At 38.2% G+C, this 25936-nt stretch overlaps 1 protein-coding gene across 1 annotated transcript; it reads right to left on the bottom strand.

Moving 5' to 3' along the window:
• Nucleotides 1-228: 228 nt before the first annotated feature.
• Nucleotides 229-23193, bottom strand: LOC117664174 (vitamin D3 hydroxylase-associated protein). The gene is made up of 15 exons (XM_034415003.3): nucleotides 22737-23193; nucleotides 20946-21059; nucleotides 17094-17237; nucleotides 15725-15858; nucleotides 14004-14210; nucleotides 13596-13636; nucleotides 11759-11883; nucleotides 9441-9566; nucleotides 7385-7482; nucleotides 5631-5730; nucleotides 5375-5418; nucleotides 3888-3927; nucleotides 1328-1436; nucleotides 542-687; nucleotides 229-450 (listed from the first exon to the last, which is right to left on the bottom strand). Exons 1-15 carry the CDS (start codon nucleotides 22944-22946, stop codon nucleotides 322-324), a joined length of 1767 nt encoding a protein of 588 aa, XP_034270894.1. The 5' UTR covers nucleotides 22947-23193; the 3' UTR covers nucleotides 229-321.
• Nucleotides 23194-25936: the final 2743 nt, after the last annotated feature.

Genomic DNA, 25936 nt, shown 5'->3' with positions numbered 1-25936 from the left:
TCATTTCCTGGTGACTTTGTGAATGCATGTAATTTTCTTGCAGTATTATGGAAATGATTTGTCATTGCCCTCTGCCAGAAAATAGCTCACTTATAATATCTCATCCAAATATTAACCAGGCTTTGCTCCACTTAGCTTCAAAGTCTAAATAAGGTCAACCAATTTCTGCCATGTGCTAAAGTAAGGTATACTTGACCATAGTTGACAAAGAATTTATAACATTTCCAGTTCTGATTGTGCCATGTTTAATTGTTTATTATTTTTCATTTTTTTGCATGAGGCTATCCAATCTGAAGAGAAACCATGAGCCTGGGCAACTTATTATGCTTTCAGTCTGTTCTTGCAGGTGAGGGTCTCCACTTCCTTCATGAACCGAAGGCACAGCTCCTCCTGCCAAGCCAAAGCGACACACTGGACAGCTACAGGGAGACCCACAGCATCCGTGACAGCCTGAAGATAGAGGGACGGTCAGAACAGGAAGAAGCAACTATATAATGAACTTTCAGAAAGACAGCTTGTTTCTTTCTGCTACCATACAGACCTCTTTCAGCCGTTTATCCCACGGGTCAGCATAATGACCTTCATATTGTTTCAGCTCCTCTTCATCAGCCTGGCTGGCAATTGTGACTGGCACAACCCCAGCAGGGAAGTTCAGGACATTGTATAAATTGGTATATGAAGTAGCAGCTATAAAGAACAGAACAAAAGTTAATCAATCAAAGTTCTACAGATCATCCAGGAAAGATTCTTGTGGCCATGGACAAGACCTCGTGGGGTCCCCTTTAACATTCTTATTCTCCAGTCATTGAAACAGAACCAGATGTTGCTAGGCGTTAGTCTGGATTTCTATTTTCCATTTGAAAACTAGATCTTTTTCCCTCCAGGCAGACTAGTCCACAGTGAAGTCACTACATTTTAGGTCAACAGTACTTTGGGAGAAGATTAAAGCAAGGGTTGTTGTATGATTCTCAATACTGAGAGAAAAAGTTAAAATCAAGGCTATTTTTAATAGTCTGGTAATTCTGGGAGAAACTTTGAGATTTCAGTTTTAATGTTTAAATGTATACGTGTAACTTGCAAAGCAATACAGAGTATAAAATGCCATAGAAACAATGACATAGTAATTAGCAACCTGAAATATTTCTAAAGATTAATTTGTTCAGAATTAATGACTAAATATTTTTCTGGACCTCTGCAAGTGCTTGGCACTTTTTTAAGATGTAAGAGGCAAGCTTTTCAGTGTTGTTTTCTGAAACCATAAATAAAACCATATTTAATAAATCATAAATCATAAATAAAAGCCAACAAAAGTAAATGGATATTATACCAAACAGTTTCCCAGGATAGCCTTCATTGAAAGCTGGTCCTAGGACTGGACAGAGGATGACGTCCAATTTCAGCTTCCTCCACTCAGTGATGAATTCTTCACGGTAAGCCTGTAGAGAACATTTTGGCAAGATGGACTAGACAAAACATTTCTTTCAATCTCCCCCAATCTCCCTTTAATTGCCAATGTAGTGGACAATTTTGAACCAAGCTTACTTTCATGAATGAAAGTAAATAAATATACATATCACAGGATAATGTTGCGGGATGCAATCTGGATCAGTCACAGGGACCAGAAGTTTAGTCTTCTGAGCTTTTGGACTCATGCTGGAGCCCATCCTCAGGAAACTTCTCTCTAGCACAATAGTCCAAAGCACAATAGCCCAAAGCACACTCTCTGTTACAGAGAAGTTCCCTGAGGATGGGCTCCAGCACAAATCCAAAAGCTCAGAAGACTAAACCTCTGGTCCCTGTGACCAACCCAAATTGGATCCTGCAAGCTTTCTTTAGACACAGCCCACTTATTTATTTATTTATTATTTATTTATTTGTCAACAAGTACAAGGAAACAAGTAACAATATAGACATAGACATGGACACACGAAAAATATTGGCACAAATAAAAGGATATAAATAGGCAAAACATAGCCATAAACACATAGAATGATTACATATAAATGGGGACAGTAGAACAGGGACGGTAGGCACGCTGGTGCGCTTATGCACGCCCCCTTAGGGACCTCTTAAGAAACATGAAACAGTAGACAGTTTAAGGTAAAAGGTATGGGGATTAGCGAGACTAACAACAGGATCAGGTAGAGTGTTCCAGACATTAACTACTCTATTGCAGATGTCATATTTCCAAATTCAAGATTAGAGCAAATTACATTGAGTTTGAATCTATTGATAGCCCTTGGGTTATTACGGTTGAAATTAAACTCATTTACAGGTAGGATGTTTTGATAAATAATCTTATGAACTAAGCATAGGTCAGAATGTAGACGGCGTAGTTCAAGGCTATCCAGACCTAAAATTTCAAGCCTGGTGGTATAGGGAATTTTATTTTGAGCAGAAGATTTGAGTACCCTTCTAGTAAAATATCTCTGGATCCTCTCTAATGTATTGATGTCTGAAATACAGTGAAAGGTTCCAGGCAGGTGAACAATATTCAAGTATAGGTCTTGCAAAGGTTTTATATGCCCTAGTTTGAAGTATAGTATTACCAGAGAGAAAACTTCGTAAAATAAGATTGACAACTCTTAATGCCTTTTTTGCAATGATGTTACAGTGAGCTCTGGGACTTTGATCTTTTGAAGTGAGTACTTCTAGGTCCTTGACAGAGTATGGGTCAACTTTTAGATCGTTTCCAGCCAGCAAATATTTGATGTTCTTATTTCTATTGTCAATGTGCAGGACTGAGCATATGTTTGCAGAGATTTGAAGTTGCCAATTGTTTGACCATTCAGATACATAATTTAGGTCATTTTGAAGGATAGTAGAGTTGTCTGTGGTGTTGAATAGTTTAACATCATTAGCAAAGAGAACACAGCTGCTTATAATTTTATCACAAAGGTCGTTGATATAAAGCAGAAAGAGTGTTGGACCTAGACTGGTGCCTTGGGGAACACCGCTGTTAACAGGTGCAGGATTTGATAGGGCGCTGCCTATTTTGACCACTTGTTGCCTGTTTGACAGGAACACAGTTATCCTATTATGCAAGGGTCCAGAAATGCCATAAGATTTTAGTTTCAGAGGTAGTTTTTCGTGCACTACTGAATCAAAGGCTTTACAGAAGTCTATGTAAATTGTGTCTATTGCTTTGCCCTGATCGAGTTGAGAGGTCCAGATGTTTTTGCAGTGTATGAGTTGCAGATTACATGACAAATTTTTCATGAAACCAAATTGTTTATCAGAGAGTAGGTTATTAACTGCTAAGTGGAGGGTGATGGATTGGTTTATGATGGATTCCATGACTTTACACATGACACAACAAAGGGAGATTGGTCTATAATTCTCAACAAGGCCGGGGTCACCTTTTTTGAAGATAGGTATGACTGTTGCTAAGAATCTGACTTGCTAGAATCTTTATTCTGAAAATAATAATGTTTGCCCCCAAGTCTATTAATTCCCCCAGGAAATGGAGCCAGGCTGTTTGTTTGAGAATCTTGGGGTGTTTGTATCTCACAAATGTTTTGTAGTTTTAATGAGGAGGCTTAACCTGTGTTTTGTTATTGCTTGATTGCTAATGTTTCATATTGTATGTTTCATCACCCAATTTTATTGGATAGATGGGTGGCCTTGTAAAATTGATAAATAAATATTGGAGTTACTTATTTTGGCAATGCATTTCAATTTCTGTTTACAAAAGCTACTATACTGCAAAAGCTTTAGATCTGTTTGGCATATTATGCCTACGTTAAAATCCATTTTGGTGCTGAGAAAATACTTCTAGCATCAAACATTACTAGTGGAACTAGTACTAGGACTAGAACTTAATGACAGCTTAATCATTATGTAAAGTATTATGGCTTATGGGCACAATACCAAGATCTCAAACTCACCGCCACTGCTGCATGATGCTTCCAAAGGTTTTTGGCTGACCTACAAACATTGAAATAATAAATTTCCATGAAGACCCCCAGTTAAAATGACAATTAAAATATATCTGCATAAGAGGAAATTTATGGTCTAGTGATTCTGTTTCCAACTGCAATCTAATTATGTATTTAGGGACATTTTGGTGAACTGAGACAGTCCTTAGATAATCCAAATCACTGACACTACCAATGCCACAAACCCTGTGCTTACTTTTGTAGTTTGGCCAAGTTGTATAAACTTAAACAGTATTGCAAAATCTAAAAGTATAACCAAGGCTTATTGTTTGCACTGTAAATTAACAGATAGTTAACGATTATCCAGATTTTCTGCTGTCCTTTCTGGTTATGCTAATGCATGGTTTCACCGCTGTTAACTACTTTGCAAAAGTGTGTTTGAATTATTGAAATGAAAGGTACCATTCCTTGTTGATATATTTCGTTTAATTTCCCATGAGAGTTTCTTTTCTCATAATATAGGAAGGAGGTTTATTTTAAAGTATAATAATCTTATGTAATGTAAATGCACTCAACTGTTAAACTTGTCATGTTGAAATTTGACCTGGTTTTAAATGATTGATACTGTTCGAGAATGTTACCGGAAAGGAAAGTATCAGAAGTCAAGCTATGAGTACTTCCACAGTAATTCAGAAGAGGTGCTTCAGAATGTATGAGAAAATAAGTGCTACACCTCTATAAAGCACTAATATCATTTTTCAGGTTTCCCTATGAGCCTGAGGCATGTTCCTATGCATTCTGAAAAGCCTCTTATTTTCAAAGCATAAATATGTTTAATTCATGGTGCTTGATATTGCTGCCTTGAAGTCAAGCTGCGGTTTATTGATTCTTTTTATTTAAGCTGTGACTGGAGGAGCACTTGGGATCATGGGATTACATCTCCTGCATTTCGGGGCTTCAAGGATGTATATTCTAGATGAGTTTTGCTGATGCCGCCATATGTTTTGGACCACAATGTCTAGAAATACAGTCAGCAAGATAGAAACAAAGGGGTCATTCTATAGAGAGTAAAGATAGAGAGTTTTATTGAAGATATGCCTACCAATAGAGTGTCTTATTGGAGATCTGCATACTAAGGCAATAGGGATGAAGCATTTTTAAAGCCAGAACATCCAGATAAGGGTCAGAAGTGGCGCACATAGACACCTGCCTGACTTTGCTAAATTTCTTCCTCTTTCTTAAAGCTCAGTGAATTAGAGAGAGATCCATTTGAGCTACTTCAAAACTTTATCTGGAAATTATGGACTTTAAAAATGCTTTATCCTGGCAATGGAGCCTGCATATCTCTATCAAAGTCATCTTCCTTACTCCATACAATTCTTATTTTTATTTGGAATTTTACCATTTGTAGCCCAACAGATCTGGAAGACACCAGGGTGGAGAATGGTACTGTCTGCAGTAGATGCTGAAAATAAGTTTAAGTTCTTATTCCTTACCCAACTCCACACAATGCATTGAGATCTCTGGCAATCCGGGGATACTAAGGGAGAAACACAAGTTTACTTATTTTTATTGTATGTAATCATGTAAGTTATTCCTTAAGGATGAATGAAACTAGCTAGCACATCTCCAACATAGACCCTCTGACATTTGGATACACTTCCATATCAGTAAATCTCTAACTTAACAAGTTAAGCTAAGCATGTTTCGCCTTTTTATGATTACCGGGTAAGATGTAAGCCAAATACTCACCACTGGTTTTAAAATGAGTGCCAAAATCCTTTTCAGTACAATGGGAATACTGTAGCAGTTAATCTGGGATTTCAAAACTGGATCAACAATGTCCCCTTTGCTGGCAGATGAAAGGAAAAGGAAGCCAAGTCTTTTTCATAGTAAACAGCAGTGCTCTCTAATAACCAATATTACTTAGACGGTAATATTGATTAAATTCATAGAAATAAAGTAGTAGTAATTGTGAGCCAGTAACTCACAACTAGTATACAAAATCAGTCACTTTCTCTGATTTTACACTATTCAATCTATGAATTTAGGTTCCCGAGAATTATATTCTTCAATTATATGCATTTAAATGAAAATATAGTAAAAGTTTAGACCATTTGTTCCTTAGATGTCAACTTGTACCCTACCTGCATATCTCCTTACTGATAGAAGTTCATCTGTTTTGAGGATGATTTTGTTTGCTTTATGTAATCACACTGGAATCTTAACTTACTTACTTACTTACTTACTTACTTACTTACTTACTTACTTACTTACTTATTTATTTATTTATTTATTTATTTATTTATTTATTTATTTATTTATTTAATTTGTATACCGCCCTACTCCCAAAGGACTTCATCCAGAGTGTCATAATATCTCTTGCAGCTGCTGTTGTTTATTATGGGAAAGATTGTCTTAAATTTAGGATTTTAGAACAATGTGAAACATCTTTTTGTGTTGCTTTATGTCTTTTTATCATCTGGTAGGTCTCTACAATAAAGCTTTAGAGTAGATAGTAAAAATACATATGGTTCTAATTTCTTAGAATTCTAATTACTAATTTCTAATAACTAATTTCTTAGTTTGGATGTTAAAATAGGTAAAATAAGCTTGGTGGTAAAGCACAAATTTTATCCGCAAAGTGCAGACAATATTGAAAAAAGTGCCAAGATATACAGTAGTAGCAAGATTGTGGAAAGATCTGTACCAGACACCTTAAAAGGCATATGTAAGTCAACGCTGAATGAAAGATTATCTACTTCAGTGTTTCCCAACCTTAGCAAACTTTAAGATTTGTGAACTTGTTGTCTAATTTTTAATAAAATTAAAAGATAGATAAATGTATTAATAGAGAAGTAAGAAATGTGGGGGAAATGTCATAATAAAGGAAATGATAATATTAAGATATGATAAATACTGGAGGAGTAAAAAGAAGACACAAAAGATGTATTCAGAAGATATACTGAATGATTGATTATGTATTGTTTGTTTGTTTGTTTGTTTATAAAATAAAAAAACTTTTTAAATAAAAAAAAAAGATTTGTGAACGTCAACTCCTAGAATTCCTGGGCCAGCATGCTGTCTGGGAAATTCTAGGATTTGAAGTCCACCCATCTTAAAGTTGATAAGATTGGGAAACACTGATCTAATGTATGATTAGGAAACTATAAGATCTTAAAAGCTTTAATTCCATATGTTACATCTTTTGAAGCACAATTTTTGTAATTCTATTGTCTTATTACAACATTGGAACTTTTTGCAGATTAAAAATATAATAAATAAAATTTCTGAAATTTATTCATTTCAGAATAAATTTCGATCTTAAAAACATGATTTTTATTAAACTATTACTTTTCATACAGATTTTTTTTTCACATTCAGACTAAGGGTTCTCAAAAAAACCTAGAATTTCTTATTACATTGAATTTTACATTGTTTTAGCATAGCAGTGCCCAGAATAGCCAGAGTTCAAGCCATGCTCATATTCCAAGATATCTACTTACAATTTATCCAGCAAATTTGCAGCTCCATCAGAAAAGATGCCTTTAGTGAAAAGCTCGTCCACTACATAGTTAATTCGAGGGGGGACAAAAGGAATGAGCTGCATAAAAAAGATAAATTATAATTGTTGGTTAGTTGTTTTAGAATAGAATAGAATAGAATAGAATAGAATAGAATAGAATAGAATAGAATAGAGTAGAGTAGAGTAGAGTAGAGTAGAGTAGAGTAGAGTAGAGTAGAGTAGAGTAGAGTAGAGTAGAGTAGAGTAGAATAGAATAGAATTCTTTATTGGCCAAGTGTAATTGGACACATAAGGAATTTGTCTTGGTGCATACTCTCTCGGTGTACATAAAAGAAAAGATACAAAAATCATTAGGTACAACACTTAATGATAGTCTTAGGGAAACAGTCAATATAAATCTTAAGGATACCGGCAACAAGGTGAAAGTCATACAGTCATAAGTGGGAGGAGATGGGTGATGGGAATGATGAGAAGATTAATAGTAATGCAGACTTAGTAACTAGTTTGACAGTGTTGAGGGAATTACTGCAGACAGAATGATATGAGTCCCGTATACAGATAATTTAACTATCCTCCAGAAGTTTTAAGAACTACCTAAAAATGAATCCTTCTTTATGAAGAGTTGATAAACAAATTTGATAAACAGAAACAGATCATTTATATGTTTTCTCCTTATTAAACTTGGTTGCATTAAAATGTGCTAATGTGCATCCATTAGCATCGTGATGCCTTCCAGACTAATTGTGAACTATGGTTTTCTAGTCAATATGGCTTTTAGTCATGGTCTACTAAATAGACTATGGGCCTATTCATGTTATGCTAACAGCATATATCCAAGATTTAAATATAGATTTGGAAGTAAAAAAAATTGAAGACTAGAAATTAATAAAGTATGTAGTGAGAATTAGTACTTTTATCAAGTCAACAATCCCAGTGTCAGTGTCTCAGCACTGACATAGAATGGGAGGAGAAGCCTGAACTTTTGCCTGCTAAATCCCTTTGAAGATTCGGTCTCCTCGGAGATGGGGAGGGGAGAGACATTCCTGTGATCTGACGAAAAAGGAATCAGGAGAGTGACTTGGAAGATAGCCAATGAGAAGCAGAAAATTGGGGATCAGAAAGGGAGGGATTGGGGGGCAAAGGTCAGTACCGACCGCGAAGAGTCAGGATCAGATTACTGTGCTCGAATAAAGAGAAAATTTCCTTAAAGATCAGCAGTTTGGAAGTTCATTTATTTTGAGATAGCATCGAAACCTGACACCCAGTGATATGCATTTTTGTTCATCATATAAAACAAACTTCCAATTTGGTTTATATTAGGGCCACAACCAGTGGTGGAATTCAAATAATTTAACAACCGGTTCTCTGCCCTAATGATTTCTTCCAACAATCAGTTTGCCAAACTGCTCAGAAAGTTAACAACCGGTTCTCCCAAAGTGGTGCGAACTGGCTGAATCCCACCACTGGCCACAACACATTTCTAAGTGGAAAGCTGTGCATACTCATTAAGACCCTAATATATACAATGTGGCAGAATTGTAGGTTTATGCCTTAACATACATAATAACATATATTAATTTTTCTGCTAGGTAGTGATACTGTACCGATAATATGTAGACTATATTACCATGTTTAAAGGTGATTTAATGGAATTTCTTAAAAACTTTGTGAACTACTAATAGAGCACACAAACATGAACAAATATACATGCTTATAAATATTGTCTAGTTTATTTGTTTGTAAACTTGCAAAAATGCATAACCAGGAAAATATTAGCAGACTGAATAGATTCGCTAATATAAATATGGCAATTAAATTTAATTAACTTAAGTTGATTGATTTCAGTGGTCTATTTTAAGCACAAATATACTGGTTCGAAAGCAATGTACTGTGAGCACAGGCGTTCAGGTTTCCCATTTTATAGAAAATTGTGAGTAATGTGGATCACAATGTTTTTCTGAGATATACATGAGGCACACATTTCAGAAATATTTTAAACTAGAACACAAGTGAAAAAAATTAATAAATGCATGTACTGTGTGTCCTGCAGCCTGAAGAAGATTTTTTGTTTCCTGAACAGCCCTTTTCATGCTTGGGGAGGGCTGGAAGTATCCATCATCTTCATAGTATCCAATCCGAAGAAGATTTGAACTGGTGTAAATCTGGAGAAAAGGAGAAAAAAAAAAAGATTTGAAATAGCAATCAAATTTCACCATCTCTAGGCTTGACCTGGCTGAATATGCTTGGATGAGAAGCGAAATATCTTCAAAGAAAAATCAGAAAGTCCAGTTGCCTCTTGAAAAAGCACCTTTGGGACAACCATGACCTGAATGACCAAGAATCTCCATAGACATTCATCTTTATTTAAGAATTCTTTAACTACATTTACTTTACATTTTTAAGTTATGTTTTAACAGAGGTTCCTAACACTGTTTTCATTTACACAAATGTCTTTTTGGACAGTAAGATCAAATATGGATGTTTGAAAGTTATATTTCTTATAAGATTACAAATTAATTTGTATATATCCCTACATCATAGTTTTGTTTTTTAAACTTAGCTTTTTAACTTTGCTAGTTTTTACTTTGCTTTTGTTTTTATACTTAGCTTTCAAAAAAATAAGAACAGTTGGTTCATCATTATTTAAATTTAAAACTTATGATTTATATAGATTGATCTGTGATCATTAAATGATCTTTTTTTAATATCTGAAAAAGTTAAATAAGATTGGTATCAAAACAGTGGTGGGTTCCAAAGTTTTTTACTACCGGTTCTGTGAGCATGGCTTGGTGGGTGTGGCATGGGAAGGATACTGTAAAATCTCCATTCCTTCCCCACACCAGGGGAAGGTTACTGTAAAATCCCCATTTCCTCCTGATTACCTGGGACTTGGGAGGCAGAGAATAGATGGGGGTGGGACGAGTCAGAGATGGTATTTACCGGTTCTCTGAACTACTCAAAATTTCCACTACCAGTTCACCAGAACTGGTCAGAACCTGCTGAAACCCACCTCTGTATCAAAAGTACTTACATCATGGCAGTTGCTGAAATAATTTGCCTCGGTGGAATAGTTAAAAGCTCTCGTTAACCAAAACAGAGAGGGATTTCATTACTTTTGAATGAAACCGGCAAGATGCTGACAAATTTAGACTTGTATATAATGACATGTTCATGTCCTGGTTTGAGCAAAGGAGAAAATGTTCATGCAATTGGCCAGCAAAGTGCAGGAGTGATGCAGGCACTTGGAGCAAGGCTTGGAGAGATGCTGGGTGGAAATATACACACCATGAAAGGAGCAGAACATTTGGGAGCAAATACTTCAGGGGTGGGCTTCAAAAATTTTAGCAAGGGGTTCTCTGCCCGGTTGCTGGGTGAGCGTGTCCATGGTGGGCGTGTCCTAGTGGGGCTCCTGCACCATGGTGGTGGTGGGGTTGTTTTTACCCTCCCCAGGCTCCTGAGGCTTTTTCGAGCCTCTGGGAGGGCGAAAACGGCCTCCCCAGGCTCCAGAGGCCTTCTGGAGGCTGGAAACAGGCCTGTTTCTGGCCTTCCCGAATTTCCAGTAGGTCCGTTTTTCACTGTCCCCAAATCTCCATGCGCACCCTGCACTTACCTGCATCCAAAATGAGCCGCATGGGGACTCCTGGGGGGGTGGGGCCATCCAGGAGTGGGATTTGGGGGTTCTCCAAACTGCACAGAATCTTAGCTAGAAGTTCTCCCGAACCCCTGAAAACCCGCAGCAGCCCACCCCTGAAATACTTTGATAGGGAGTCTTGTAAACTACAGCAGAAGTTGGAGCTGTGGAAGCATGTGAAAAGAGCTTGTATAAGGCTGAGGAGCAAGTATAATCCAAGTAGACTATCCATAATCCAATATCAAACAATGACTTACAACTGTGTGTCAAGGGTCAGGAACATATGAAGGCCAAAACAAAGCAGGAGACAAGAACATGATTTCACAATGCACAAGGGCAAATACAAAAGTTGTTCACAGCAATGGAAGGCAGTCCCTGTGTAATTTAAATCCTCTCCCCACTTAGCAGGTACAGGTGAGGTTTTTTTGCCGGATCAGTGATTGCTAATAATGAGAGACTGAGCTTGCCTGCAGAGTCTGCATCTTGCTGCTTACTCACCTACTCTGCTGGGTGCAGGACCCTCAAGCTGAGGGTCTCTCTTCTGCCTCACAGAACCTGGCTCTGAGGCCATGACATATATGCTCTTAACGGGAAACTATTTGCAAAAAGGGGATATCATTTATGATTGGCTGAAATGGCTTTATCCATGGTGTTCAATCTTTCTGGTGTTTTTTCTTGGTTGCCCGCATTCATTCATTCATTCACTTTTCACATTGATATTACCTCTTCTCTGAATGGCAAGGGTGGTACTGAAGGATCCAAGTGGAATAACTCATCACATAAGAGAGCTTTCATGCACAGAACCAGACTATCTACATCTCTTGCCATTGGACCAATTGTTGCTGTCACTATAAAGGAAACGGAATCTCCAATGAAATGAATTGCATGAAACACATCGGGTAAAGGGTTCTTGCTGGTGACCAGGCATCCATCAATAACAGGCTGGATGGATAATTAATTTGATTAGGCATAGTGTTATGTCTATGTTAAGTGTTAACTTAATGAAGTCAAAAGTGCAACTGATAGAAAGATATATTGGATTTCAAATTATTTATTTACTGTATTTCTATATTTTCTACAGAACTATATCCCACAGCAGTTTATAATTTTAGAAACAAATAATAAGAGGAATACATTAAAATAACATTCCATAAAATACAAGTGACCATCCAGATCAAAAACAATAAAGTGTTCTCTCAAATATCCTGATGCTAGTTGTTTGGAGCCAAAGTTTTGAACCTGGCTTGATAATTAATTGCCAGCCAATCAAGTTGCTCAACAGAAAGGAAAAAAAAAATCAGTAATCTTCCCAGTGCATTCTCATCAGCTTCAGCCTCCAGACCAAGTGCAAGATAGTTTCTCATAAAGCACATTAAAGAAATCTAACTGTAAGGTTACAAAGGCATGAGTAACATAGCTAATTTGTTCTTATTCAGAAAGAGATGTGCAGTAATTGATTATCAATTAAAGGTTCTCCTGGCCATAGAAGTCACTTGAATCTCCAGTAATAACTATTATGCTAAGAGTGCCTCCAAACTCCATCCCTGTTCTTTCTGTCCTCTTTAGAACAAAATTCCCAGATATCAGATACCTGGAAACAAGGTCAAATTTCAGTCTTAGTTTATTGGCCCTCATAAATTAATTAGAAGCAATGCTACTACATCTTTCTTTAATCTTTCAAAAAAATATAAGACAGGGTCTTATTTTCAGGGAAACACAGTATTGTTTGCTCACTTTATAGACACGGCAGATTAACTCCAATAAGGCTTTTCAAAGGTCTTTGAAAACTCACTTCTTTTACATGACTTTGAATTAAGTAATTCATTAATTTAATTTATTTACTTCAATTAATAATTTAATTAATATTTTGTTCACACAACACAGAGGTTGTAATATCATAACATTTTGTAAGAATGTCATATTATTATGTAGATATTTATCCATGCACCATTTTGGTAGATTTTTGAACTAGAAAGATCATGTATACATATTTAAATAAATCAATTTTTGGATAACTACTTATTACTTGAGAACAAATTGTGTGAGGGTTAAAGGCATGAGGCTAGAAACAAGGAAAGTTCTAATGCTGCCTTAGATACAGAGATCAGTTGAATGACTTTGGGGAACTTGCTCTCTCAGAAAAAAGCAAGCAAATTCTGAAAATAAGGTCCAGAAAACTGCATGGACTTGTCTAGGCAATTGGTAGGAGTCAAGGCTGACTTAAAAGCACCAAAACACAAATGCAACCCATCAGTGGTGGGTTTCAAATTTTTTTACTACCAGTTCTGTGGGCTTGGCTTGGTGGCGTGGCTTGGTGGGCGTGGCAGGGGAAGGATACTGTAAAATCTCCATTCCCTTCCCACTCCAGGGGAAGGTTACTACAAAATCCCCATTTCCTCTGGATCAGCTGGGACTTGGGAGGCAGAGAATAGATGGGGGCGGGGCCAGTCAGAATTTTTACTACCAGTTCTCCGAACTATTCAAAATTTCTGCTACCGGTTCTCCAGAACTGGTCAGAACCTGCTGAAACCCACCTCTGGAACCCACCCTTATTACTCACCTGACTTTATGCCTGCCACTGGAGTAGCAAGACCAAGAGTGCTGGAAAATATATAAACAAGACAAAATAATAAGGTGCTTGCTATCAACACTGAAATAATCTACTCATGCATTCAAAAAAAAAAAAAAGTCTGGAGAAAGGAGCTGAACTTCAGATAATAATTAAAACTAAAGTAATAAAAAAAATGACAAATGTGTTCATAATGAGAATTATAATAAAGGCACCCCCAACTACAGGATGTGTATTCATCAGAATATTTATGAACAAATAAAGCAATTTGTGAATGCATATTTTCATTTCTGCAGAAATAAAACATTTCCTAAGAATGCTTTTAAATATGTGATCCAATCAATATTAGCATTCAGACATTGGGATGCTTATCAGCCCAAAGAAGAATGCAGAACCGACCTTAACCGAGAGCCTGTTGGTTTGAGTCCACAAAGCCCACAGAAGCTGGAGGGCAGGCGAATGCTTCCAGCAATATCTGTCCCAAAGCCCAAGAGGGATCCACCTCCTGCAATCAGGGCCCCTTCTCCTCCAGAGGACCCACCAGGACTTTTCTTGTGATTCAAAGGGTTTCTTGTTTGACCAAAGATCAAGTTACTGCAATCATAGCTGACCGAAACAGAAAGTAGATTGGCAGTTAATTTTTTTATATCACATTGGGCTAAAGAAAGAGAGGTTGGTGAGTGAGGGAAAAACTATATAATAACCAATCAAATAACTTGCACATTAACACTGCAAAACCAGTGAGTGAGGACAGACACCAAAATATGATACAAATATTGGAATCTGGTGCCATTCAGATGTTTTGAATAGAATAGAATAGAATAGAATAGAATAGAATAGAATAGAATAGAATAGAATAGAATAGAATAGAATAGAATAGAATAGAATAGAATAACAGAGTTGGAAGGGACCTTGGAGGTCTTCTAGTCCAACCCCCTGCCCAGGCAGGAAATCCTACACTACTTCAGACAAATAGTTATCCAACATCTTAAAAACTTCCAGTGTTGGAGCATTCACAACTTCTGCAGGCAAGTTGTTCCACTTATTAATTGTTCTGTCAGGAAATTTCTCCTTAGTTCTAAGTTGCTTCTCTTCTTGATTAGTTTCCACCCATTGCTTCTAGTTCTATCCTCAGGTGCTTTGGAGAATAGTTTGACTCCCTCTTCTTTCTTGCAACCCCTGAGATATTGGAACACTGCTATCATGTCTCCCCTAGTCCTTCTTTTCATTAAATTAGACACACCCAGTTCCTGCAGCCATTCTTCATATCGTCCCCTAATCATCTTTGTTGCTCTTCTCTGCACTCTTTCTAGAGTCTCCACATCTTTTTTACATCGTGGAGACCAAAACTGAATGCAATATTCCAAGTGTGGCCTTACCAAGGCATTATAAAGTGGTATTAACACTTCACCTGATCTTGATTCTATCTCTCTGTTTATGCAACCCAGAACTGTGTTGGCTTTTCTGGCAGCTGCTGCACACTGCTGGCTCATATCTAAATGGTTGTCCACTAGGACTCAAGATCCCTGTCCCAGTTACTACTGTGAGAAAGATCTTGGAGATTGCAAGTCCCAGAATTCTCAGGAAAAACAGTGACTGGGGATTATGGAATTACAATCCCAGTTGTGGAAGAGAAAGCTAATATAGAATAGCAAACAATCCCAACTGTCTTGGTGAAAACAGAAGAAATAGCTTAGCTCAACAATATCTGTAGTTATGGGCATTCAAGTACTCCAGAGGCTTTTTCAAGAATGGCATAACAAAGAGAACCATGACACATTGTTCCCAATACTTAATACTTCTGACCATTGTAGACAATATCCAGGCCTGATCCATGCTTAAATTAAGGTGATAGAATATTGAGATAGCAAAATTTCATGCTGTAAGTAGGGGTCTTGTTATGTTGAATGCTCCCTCAAAATAATAGTAGCATCACAATACAACATTGCCAACTTGCAGCCTCCTTGTTTCTGGTGCAGTAATGAATATTTTTCTTATTCGTTTTAAACCTTATGCAAAAGAACCTTTCATGCTTCTTTAATCTTTCTTCCATAAACCCACCACCCTAGATTCCCAGGTTATTATCAATCAAGAAATTTCTAAAATAGAGGAAAAAATACTTTATCATGCTCTGAGGAATATTAGTTTTCACAAATGGAATTGCTCCTTGTTTCTTCAAAACTTTTACTATCACGCTGTCATCAGCCTCTACTTTGCCAAGATATTGCACCAAGCCACAGGTAGAGATGTGTCCCTTTGGGAGACAAAACACAACTTGCTTGATATAAAGTTATGTCAGAGTATGTATAGTATATATAACAAATGTACTGATACGTTATACAGAACAAGTCCTCATGACTTGATAAGGACTTGTCCAGGAACAGGCTTTATTGATCAAATACCCCCAAAACCACAAGCAGCTATTTCCTCCTAATGCAAAGACAGTTAAGCTGAAGAGAAAGAACTATACAAAAGCACCATACATGGAAAGGTCTCTTCTAAAGTCCTTTGCAAAGGTGTCAGTTTTCATCTAATAATTAGATTCCAATACCATGTGACATCTCCACTGTATACAGAGTGCTATGCTATGCTGTGAAGAGAGCTATGCTTTTATGAAATGACAAATGACTTGTCACTAGTCATACATAAAAATAGCCTACTGTGCTTTAGGACCTGTATGCCTATCAGAACCCAGAGACATCTGTCAAGGTCCATGACCAGCTGCTATTCCTTGCTTAGATACATATGTTGGTATATATGTGCATGTGGATATTTTAAAAAGTAACCCATATATACATAAGAGCACAAACAGCATGCTAACTGTTATTGGAGCACACATCCAGTGGCCCCTCTTTGTGTAAGGGTTCAGGCTGGTGAGGTTGGAAGGGTGGAAGAATTATGGAGTTTAAATCCTAGAAAATTTATATCTTTATGTTTGATATAAATCAAACATTAAGTCAGTGGTGGGATTCAGCCAGTTCGCACCACTTCGGGAGAACCGGTTGTTAACTTTCTGAATAGTTTGGCAAACTGGTTGTTGGAAGAAATCATTAGGGCAGAGAACCAGTTGTTAAATTACTTGAATCCCACCACTGCATTAAGTGTGTGAGACTTCATTCTTATCTGCAAAGGAAATAAATCTAATGAAATGGCTGAACTTCGTTTAATTGATATTAAAGCTTTTGTCTTTATTTAATTGTCATTAAAGCTTTTACCATAATATGTTTGTTTTTAAAGTGCTACAAAACGTTTTGTTGTTTTTCTGTAAAAGGATAACATGGTTGCTGTCTTGGAATAGTTGCATAGAAATGAAACAGGAAATGCAATCTCAGCCTTCAACATTTCTTTAACCTCTGTAGCACCTGGATTGAAACTAGAATGCCCTATATTTTAGCTAAAAATGAGGAAATATTTTAAGCAACATCCCCTTCTTGATACTTCTGACACTTTTTCAGCAGCAAGTATTTCAAAAGATAAAGGATGATGCACCTTATATCCAATGTGTTCCTTAATGCTGACAGGAATTCCATAGAGCAAGCCTTTTTCTTTTTGCTTCTTCAGGTCCTGGAGCTGTTCCTCACATCCGTGAAGAAAATCTGTTACACAGTTCACCTCCTGGGTTACTTCAAGAGCCTGGTCCAGAGGGGGAAGCATGATTTATTAAATAAACCAAAGTAAGCTGGAGTCAAACTTTGTACTCGAGAAAATCCATGTGTTAATCCAGAGGGCAGATGGATGTGTTTGTGTTGTTTGTAGGAGGGAGGAAGCATAAGTTAAAAACAGTGATAGCTGCTATGAATTACATGTAACAAGATGCTATTGTAGCATCTCAATTTAGTTTTTATTTTATTTATTTATTTATTTAATTTGTATACCGCCCTTCTCCCAGAAGGGACTCAGGGCGGTGAACAGCCAAAATTAAAAAACATACAAATGCAAAAGTTAAGATAATTAAAAGAATTAAATCATTGGCTACCCAAATTTAAAACCCCAATTCCATAAAATTTAAAGTCCCAATTAAAGACCATTTAGGCTAGGCCGGCTTGATGAAATAAAAACGTCTTCAGGGCTTTACGGAAGGTCCGGAGGTCCGGGATCAATCGTATTCCAGGAGGCAGCTCATTCCACAGGGCGGGTGCCCCCACAGAGAAGGCTCGCCCCCTGGGGGCCGCCAGCCGACATTGCCTGACCGACGGCACCCCGAGGAGGCCCTCTCTGTGAGAGCGTATTGGCCGGTGGGAGGTTATCGGTAGCAGCAGGCGGTCTCGCAAATACCCTGGCCCTAAGCCATGGAGCGCTTTAAAGATGAGAACCAACACCTTAAAGCGCACCCTGAAGACCACCGGGAGCCAATGCAGCTCGCGCAGGAGAGGTGTTACGTGGGAGCGCCACGTCGCTCCCATAATCACCCGCGCGGCCGCATTCTGCACCAGCTGGAGCCTCCGGGTGCTCCTCAGGGGGAGCCCCATGTAGAGAGCGTTACAGTAGTCCAGGCGTGACGTAACCAAGGCATGAGTGACTGTGCACAAGGAGTCCCGATCCAGAAAGAGACGCAACTGGCGTATCAGGCAAACCTGATAAAAAGCCCCCCTGGCCACGGCCGTCATATGCTCTTCTAAAGACAGCCGTGTGTCCAGGAGGACGCCCAAGTTGCGAGCCCCCTCTGTGGGGGTCAGTGACTCACCCCCAATAGCCAGCGATGGCACCAGCTGGCTATACCGGGATGCCGGCATCCACAGCCACTCGGTCTTGGAAGGGTTGAGCCGAAGCCTGTTCCTCCCCATCCAGACCCGCACGGCCTCCAGACACTGGGACATCACTTCGAGGGCATCATTGGGGTGGTCTGGGGTGGAAATGTACAGCTGAGTGTCATTAGCGTACAGATGGCATCGCACCCCAAAACCACGGATGATCTCACCCAGCGGCTTCACATAAATGTTGAACAGGAGCGGCGAGAGGACCGACCCTTGCGGCACCCCGCAAGCAAGGCGCCTCGAGGTCGACCTCTGCCCCCCTGCCAACACAGACTGCGACCGGTCAGAGAGATAGGAGGAGAACCACCGCAACACGGTGCCTCCCACCCCCAGTCCCTCCAGCCGGCGCAGCATGATACCATGGTCGATGGTATCAAAAGCCGCTGAGAGGTCTAACAGGACCAGAACAGAGGAACAACCCCTGTCCCGAGTCCTCCAGAGATCATCCACCAATGCGACCAATGCCGTCTCCGTGCTGTACCCAGGCCTGAAGCCGGACTGGCACGGATCTAGATAGACGGTTTCATCCAGGAACTGTGGGAGCTGTCGCGCAACCACACTCTCCACAACCTTCGCAACAAAGCGAAGGTTGGAGACCGGACGATAGTTTGCCAAAACAGCCGGGTCCAGAGAAGGCTTCTTGAGGAGGGGCCTCACCACCGCCTCTTTCAAGTTAAAAATTGACTGGGAAATGGCCTTGAAAGAGAGGAAGAAGAGCCGCTACAAAGATAATGATCAAGAAAATACCATAGCTTGAGAATATGTTTCAGAAAAAACACCCCACTCACCCCTAATTCACATCAAGGTAAAGTGAAGGAAGAGGAAGCACATGCAGACTCGCAAGTTTTTGCTGTTACAGTCAAAGTAGTTCTGACCCATATGGCATTGGTTTAGAAGTCTGCCCTAACTTGTTTAACAGTTGAACAACTATGAAATTGGAATGGATTATTGTCTCTCTTGGATCCACCAAAATAAACTAGGTAGCACCTGCTTAGATCTATATCTTGTTACCATTCTGCTAGGCATATATTAATGTAGGCAAACCATTTTCTTGTGGCTGATAGAACTCATTGATTGTTTGATAGATTGGTTTTCTAGGGACCTCAGTGAATATAGCCAATGACAATTGCATAATATTTTGGTGCTTTGGAGAAAGATAAAGGGCTGACAAAAGGTGATCTGATTCCCCTTAAAACCCACTAATGGCAAAAACCAATTGAGAAGGGGAACGCTGGCTTTAAAAAGTGAACCATGTTTCTTAAATTTGTCTTAAATCCTTGATTTCAGCCTCCAAATTCTCTCCAAGCCTCAAATGCAGGATATTCTGGGGGCTGCAAAAAGGTTCTGGGAAGATTGTCCATTTGTGTGCTAACAACATATCTACCTGTTTCCCTGAAAATAAGACATCCTCTGATAATAAGCCCAATCGGGCTTTTGAGCGCATGCGCTAAAATAAGCCTCCCCTCCGAAAATAAGCCCTCCCTGAAAATATTTAAACACAGAGCTGGAAATCAGGTAAGACGGTAAGAGGAGCCCCATCTTGTTCCACGTGCCCCAAAATAATGAGACCTCCCCAAAAATAAGGCCAAGCACTTATTTCGGGGTTAAAAAAATGTAAGACAGGGTCTTTTTGGGGAAACACAGGATAACAATGTTCTGTAATGAGTAGTGAAAACTATTCTCCTGAATAGTTATTTTAAAAAGTGAGATTGCACAGATGGAAAGATTTGGCCACAAGGGAAGAATGGTTGATGAAAATAATGAAATTTTCTGAGGTGGCCAAACTGACTTCTTTGAGGAGAGAATGTTTTTCTTGTTAACTGGAAACCCTGTATGGACTTTATACATAAAACAGAAAAATATGAATGTATGATTTATGGTTTTGCTAATGATACAGACGTCAGCTTTGGAAGCCATATTAGGCCAGAAGCTTCCATGCTGCCACCTTCTCATGTGTGGGAAAATAGGAGGGGGGATTTAGTAGAAGGGTTGTCTTTAGACATAATAGCATTCTTCCTGTCGGTCAAGGTCAGGGCGATCCTGCATCTGGAGAAGGACTGGTCGGAGTGCTGAGTCGAGATGGGACGGACGTTGATTGGAGCATGTGATCGACTGAGGAGTGAGGGGATGGTTTTGGGGGTTTTGATTTACTGAGGGAAAACCTGGACCTCTCAGATTCGGGTTTTCCCAGATGTGCCAGTTAACTTATTCTAGTAAATAGAACTTTGAAAAATGCTTGTGTCAGAGTTTTTACTTGGAGTTGGGTTTTTTCTGGAATGCTGACAACAGAATATATAACGAAGAGTCCTGTTGAGCTCCTTAGTGCTAAATTTATAATTGTACTTAAAACTGTTGTAAGGAATATTAGAAACTACTTTTTTTGTATTTTTTTTCTTTTCTAGTCTTCTTTTACTTTTTGCTTGCATTTTTAGTTTTCTTTCTAGTTCTGTCTTTTTCTTTTCTTCTTCTAACTTTATATTGGTTTGTATTAGATTTTATCCTCCATTTAAAAACTTTTAATCTACATATCTCTATATAGATATATCTGTAAACCTGAAAATTTTCCAATAGCCCCTGTTGCACTTACCTTTTTTATATAGGTATACAGGACACTCTCTGAAGAAAGTTTTTCCTCCCTGAGTTTTTCTGCCAGTTCTGTTAGTGTCAGAGAAAGGATGAATTCAGATTGGATTCCAGGATTCTGCAAGTAGAAACAGCTATGTCATAAAGGAAAAGCAGGGGAACATCCCTAAATTTATGTCACAAGCCAGGACAAAAGATATACTGCTGTAGTTCTTCATGACAAATCAAGAACAAAACTCAAAGAAGAGAATGAGAATCTACAGATTATATACAATACAATTGAATGCAGTTCAGAAGAGAATCCTTGGGATGTCAGGTAAAAACTTTATTCCTTAATCCACTTTTCATCCTTAACCTCCACTTTTCTCCAGGTCTCAGTCACATTGCAAAGTTTCATGTATTTTAACAAGAACATAATTTTAAAATGTGAGCTATCTTGGCTAGTTTTAGGTACTCTGCTTTTTGGATTTGGGTTCAAAGTCCAAGGAAATATAATCTGTGCTTTGCACCACGTTGTTGCTTATCATGAGGTATGCCTGTTAAAGCATTGGCTTTAGGAGCTACAATGATTCAACAGAAAGCCATTTTATAAATTCTGGTATTCATGTGCTTTTACTACAAGCACAATTGCTCTTGTTCGTATAATCCAGTAAACAGCAAACTCAATAGCTTCCTTATCCTGGCTGATACAAAATCCTTGACAGGGGCAATATAGGGATTGTTATTCCTTTGTAAGAATATAGATATAAATATGAAACCTTGGTTGAGAGTCATATTCTGAGCTCACCAATGAGCAAAATGATTGAAGCCTAGAAAACATTTACTAGCTTCCTAGAAACCATTGAATTGTTTCTTAGATTCATATGCCATCTTTCTTCTAGGAACTCAAGGTAGGTAACACCCTGCTTCAAATTTTCCTCACAATAAGAATTTCATGAAATGGGCTGCATTAAGACAAAATGTCTGGCCCAGAGTCACCCAGTGTTCTTCCATTGCTGATTTAGCTCTGGATCTCCCTGATCCTAGCCCACTTTATCATGCTGGTTCTCCTCCTAGGCTGGTCTCCAGAAAAGATATAGAACTTTCCACCAACTGATGTCCAAGTGATAACATAAAAATCTGATCAGATATAGATGACTGCATTCTTTGAAACAGAGAGAGGGGGGAAGGAGAGAGAGAGAGAGAGTGTGTGTACTGGTACTGGTTCCTCTTTGTCTGAAATGATGATCTGAACAGCCCATATGTCCCATATGCTATGACACAAAGAATCACATATAATTACTGTACTTTGTAATTATTATGGATGCAAAAATTAAAAGTAGCGTCCATGCTGTATTCTAGCTACTTCAAAGCAAATGAAGAAGAGTGCACAATAAATACATCAGGGTTTGCCCATAGAAAAAGTAGTGTGTGTGTGTGTGTGTGTGTGTATACATACATACATACATACATACATACATACATACATACATACATACATATATATATATATATATATATATATATATATATATATATATAATTTAAGATGCATAAAAGGTTTCATTGATCCTCACTTCCCATAAAAGTACAGAAAGTATGACATGACAAAATTTAAGAAAAGATGCAACGTATCATAGATACTGACCCACAATTTGTAAAACAAGAAGGTCCATAAATTAGCAACGCTGACCAAAGTTTCATCATTCAGACTTGAGAGCAATTCAAAGGTCTTTATAGAAGCAGCAAAGTTTACATTCAGAAGAGCCCTCCATAACACACAAACACTACCCTTCCCTTCCTAAGAAGAACACACCTTCTGTTTAAGCTTCCAAGCCACTTTTTCCATTTGTTCCAGGCTGCCATTTCGCCATTGTCGGGCTTCGTTCATTTTCCTCTGAATCTCTCTACGTATCACCCATTTCCATAACACAACCACTGTGACTGAGCCACAGGCAATAGCAAGCACAATAGGTGGGTTGATTCCATCTTTGAGCAGAATGTCTCGTAGCTTCTCCTGCACCATGGTAAATCTTTCTCTGTGCCTTTGTAAGTGTGGTCTCGTTGATACTGACAAGAGGTTGTATTGTTAAAGCATTGGCTATTAAACTATCTCAAGTTACTGGAGACCTCATAGTTGTACCTTGGACTCCTCCCAAGGGGAATTTAAAGGATGATTTATCTAAATTGTTAGATAATCTTAATGAAGGCTTCAACTGATATCTTCAGAACAGCCTATTGGGCTCCCAAACTTAGCAGCTATAGCAAAAGTCTTTTTTTCTTATTTTAGTAGAAAACTTAGCAGCAGCTGCAGTTAATGTAGTTATGATCTGTATGTTATGTGTGGCACATTTGTGCAATGTGAATCCACTTTTCCATTTCTGTTCTGGGAGTTGTGAGCTGAGGTAATCAGCTACTTGGATTATCCTGAGTTTGGTGGTTGCCAACAGCAAAATGAAAATGTTGCTCTGCCTTTACTGGAAAGCCCAAAGACTGGTGGTGCCCTAGCATTTCAAAGGTTCCTATAAAATAGAGAGTCAGTAATCAAACTGAGAAGACTAATCAAAGAGGTTGTTACATACTCACACTCTTGTTTCTCCTGTATGGAGAAATAGTCATTTCAGCCTTTTCTTTATTATCTTTTGCTCACCACTACATGGTTTTGGAACTACAGTGTAACAGTTTAGATTTTAATAATTGCTGTCAAGACTTCAACAAGACTCCTGGGGCTGTTTCATCCCCTTTAATTTGAAATGGTCTTTACTAATTTCATTTATTTTTATGATGCAACTCTACTGAGATTGTATTTGGTCTGGAGACTTATTCTCTCTCTCTCTCTCTCTCTCTCTCTCTCTCTCTCTCTCTCTCTCTCTCTCTCTCTCTCTCTCTCTCTCTCTCTATATATATATATATATATATATATATATATATATATATATATATATATATATATATATACACACACACACACACACACACATACACACTCCTAATTGAGATTTTAATTACAATAGTAAAATTTGATACAAACTAAAAGGAAGAAAGAAGAATGGAAAGTGCAAAAGGGAAGAAAAAAGAAAAAAGAGAGAAAATATGTAAAGAGGTGACTTTCAATCTTCATCACAAATATAATTTTTGTAGCTTTTTATCCCCTTAGTTTACAACCAATGATCTCATCCTATACCCAATCAATTATCTATATACAAATCCATAAAGCTTTATGTTTTCAGTCCTAATGTCAACAGAAAGTCCATTAAGGTTGTCCAAAAATAACAGCATATCTTATTTTAACCTTGATCAAATAAACCAACTTTATACCCCTTCCTTTTACTTCTAACAGTCTTAAATTTAAAACAATCCAAATGCCATAGAAATTGATTTTTAAAAATTTCTTATTTGTTCTTTCTGTTAAGATTATTCAAAGCTTTAACAAGCTTCTTTTGTAAACTCCATACAAAAGAAGTTATCCAATAGAGGAGATAGAATTTGAAGCTTGACAATACAGAATGTCAAATCACCATTCACAAATAGCAATAGCACTTAGACTTATACACCACTTCACAGTGCTTTTCAGCCCCACTCTAAGTGGTTTACAGAGTCAGCATATTGCCCCCAACAATCTGGGTCCTCATTTTACTGATCTCGGAAGGATGGAAGGCTGAGTCAACCTTGAAGGATGGAAGGCTGTGTCAACCCTGAACCTGGTAAGATTCGATCTGCCAAATTGCAGGCAGCCAGTGATCAGCAGAAGTAGCCTGCAGTACTACACTCTAACCACTGCACCACCACAGCTCAAATCTTAATCAAAGCTTTATTACAATCAAAGACTAGCATAAAATCACCTAAAAATGGTTTATATAAGAAATAAAAGTCCTTATACAGGTAGTCCTTGACTTACAACCACAATTGAGACTGAAACTTCTGTCGCTAAGATGTGGCTGGTAAGTGAATTGTGCCTGATACTCCCATATTTTGCTATTGTCATTAAACAAACCACATGATGGTTAAGCAAGTATGGCTTTCCTTATCGAGTTTGCTTGTCAGAAACCCCCTGAGGTGGTCATAAAGGGTGATCAGGTAACCCTGGGACACTGCAACCATTGTAAATTTTCTTTCTTTCACTGTGAGTTATTGAGATATATTTGTGTTGGGGGGGTGCACTAAAGGAGGCTCAGCCAATCTCATTGTACACTTGTTGTGCATTGACAATAAAGGTTTGAATTTGTATTACATACTGATTTCAAAGCCCCTGAGTTTTGATCACTTGACTTCAGGAATGCTGCTACAATTGTAGGTGCAAGACCATTTGTAAATCACTTTTTTCACTGCCATCATAATTTTTAATGGTCATTAAATGAATGGGTATAAATTGAGAACCACAAGTCTGTATCAGAAATTGTGGTCACATATATAGCAACAGTATGTACATTTTAAATTCTATATGGGCTAGGCCAGTGGTGAAATCCAATTTTTTTTTTACTACCGGTTCTGTGGGCGTGGCTTGGTGGGCGTGGCAGGGGAAGGATACTACAAAATCTCCATTCCTACCCCACTCTGGGGCCAGCCAGAAGTGGCATTTGCCAGTTTTTCTGAACTACTCAAAATTTCCACTACCAGTTCTCCGAACTACTCAAAATATCCGCTACCGGTTCTCTAGAACCTGTCAGAACCTGCTGGATTTCACCCCTGGGCTAGGCATAGTTCTCTTTTGTGATTTTAACAATGTCTAGGGCGGGAACATTGTGCCATTATCTGCCTTTCCAGTTTGTCATTGCTTAAAAGCTTAACATGAGATTCCTAACAGTTGTTCGTGTTGAGAATGATTACTGACAGCTGTAGCCTGTGCCAAAGTGAAACAATTGTTACAGCTTGCATTCTTGCAACTGCAAATTAATCTTCTCCGATGTGCCATGTGAAGATGTCACCCAGATTTGTTTCTTTTTCAGTTCAGCATTATCTTGGGTTCCTCGCTTTGTATTTGGTAATGATTGCCAATTCAGCCTTAGATTTTAGGTA

The sequence above is a fragment of the Pantherophis guttatus genome, chromosome 3 (genome assembly GCF_059756535.1).
Source record: "Pantherophis guttatus breed Tessera chromosome 3, ASM5975653v1, whole genome shotgun sequence".
NCBI classification, from domain to species: domain Eukaryota; kingdom Metazoa; phylum Chordata; class Lepidosauria; order Squamata; family Colubridae; genus Pantherophis; species Pantherophis guttatus.
This window is presented reverse-complemented; position numbering and strand designations above follow the sequence as displayed.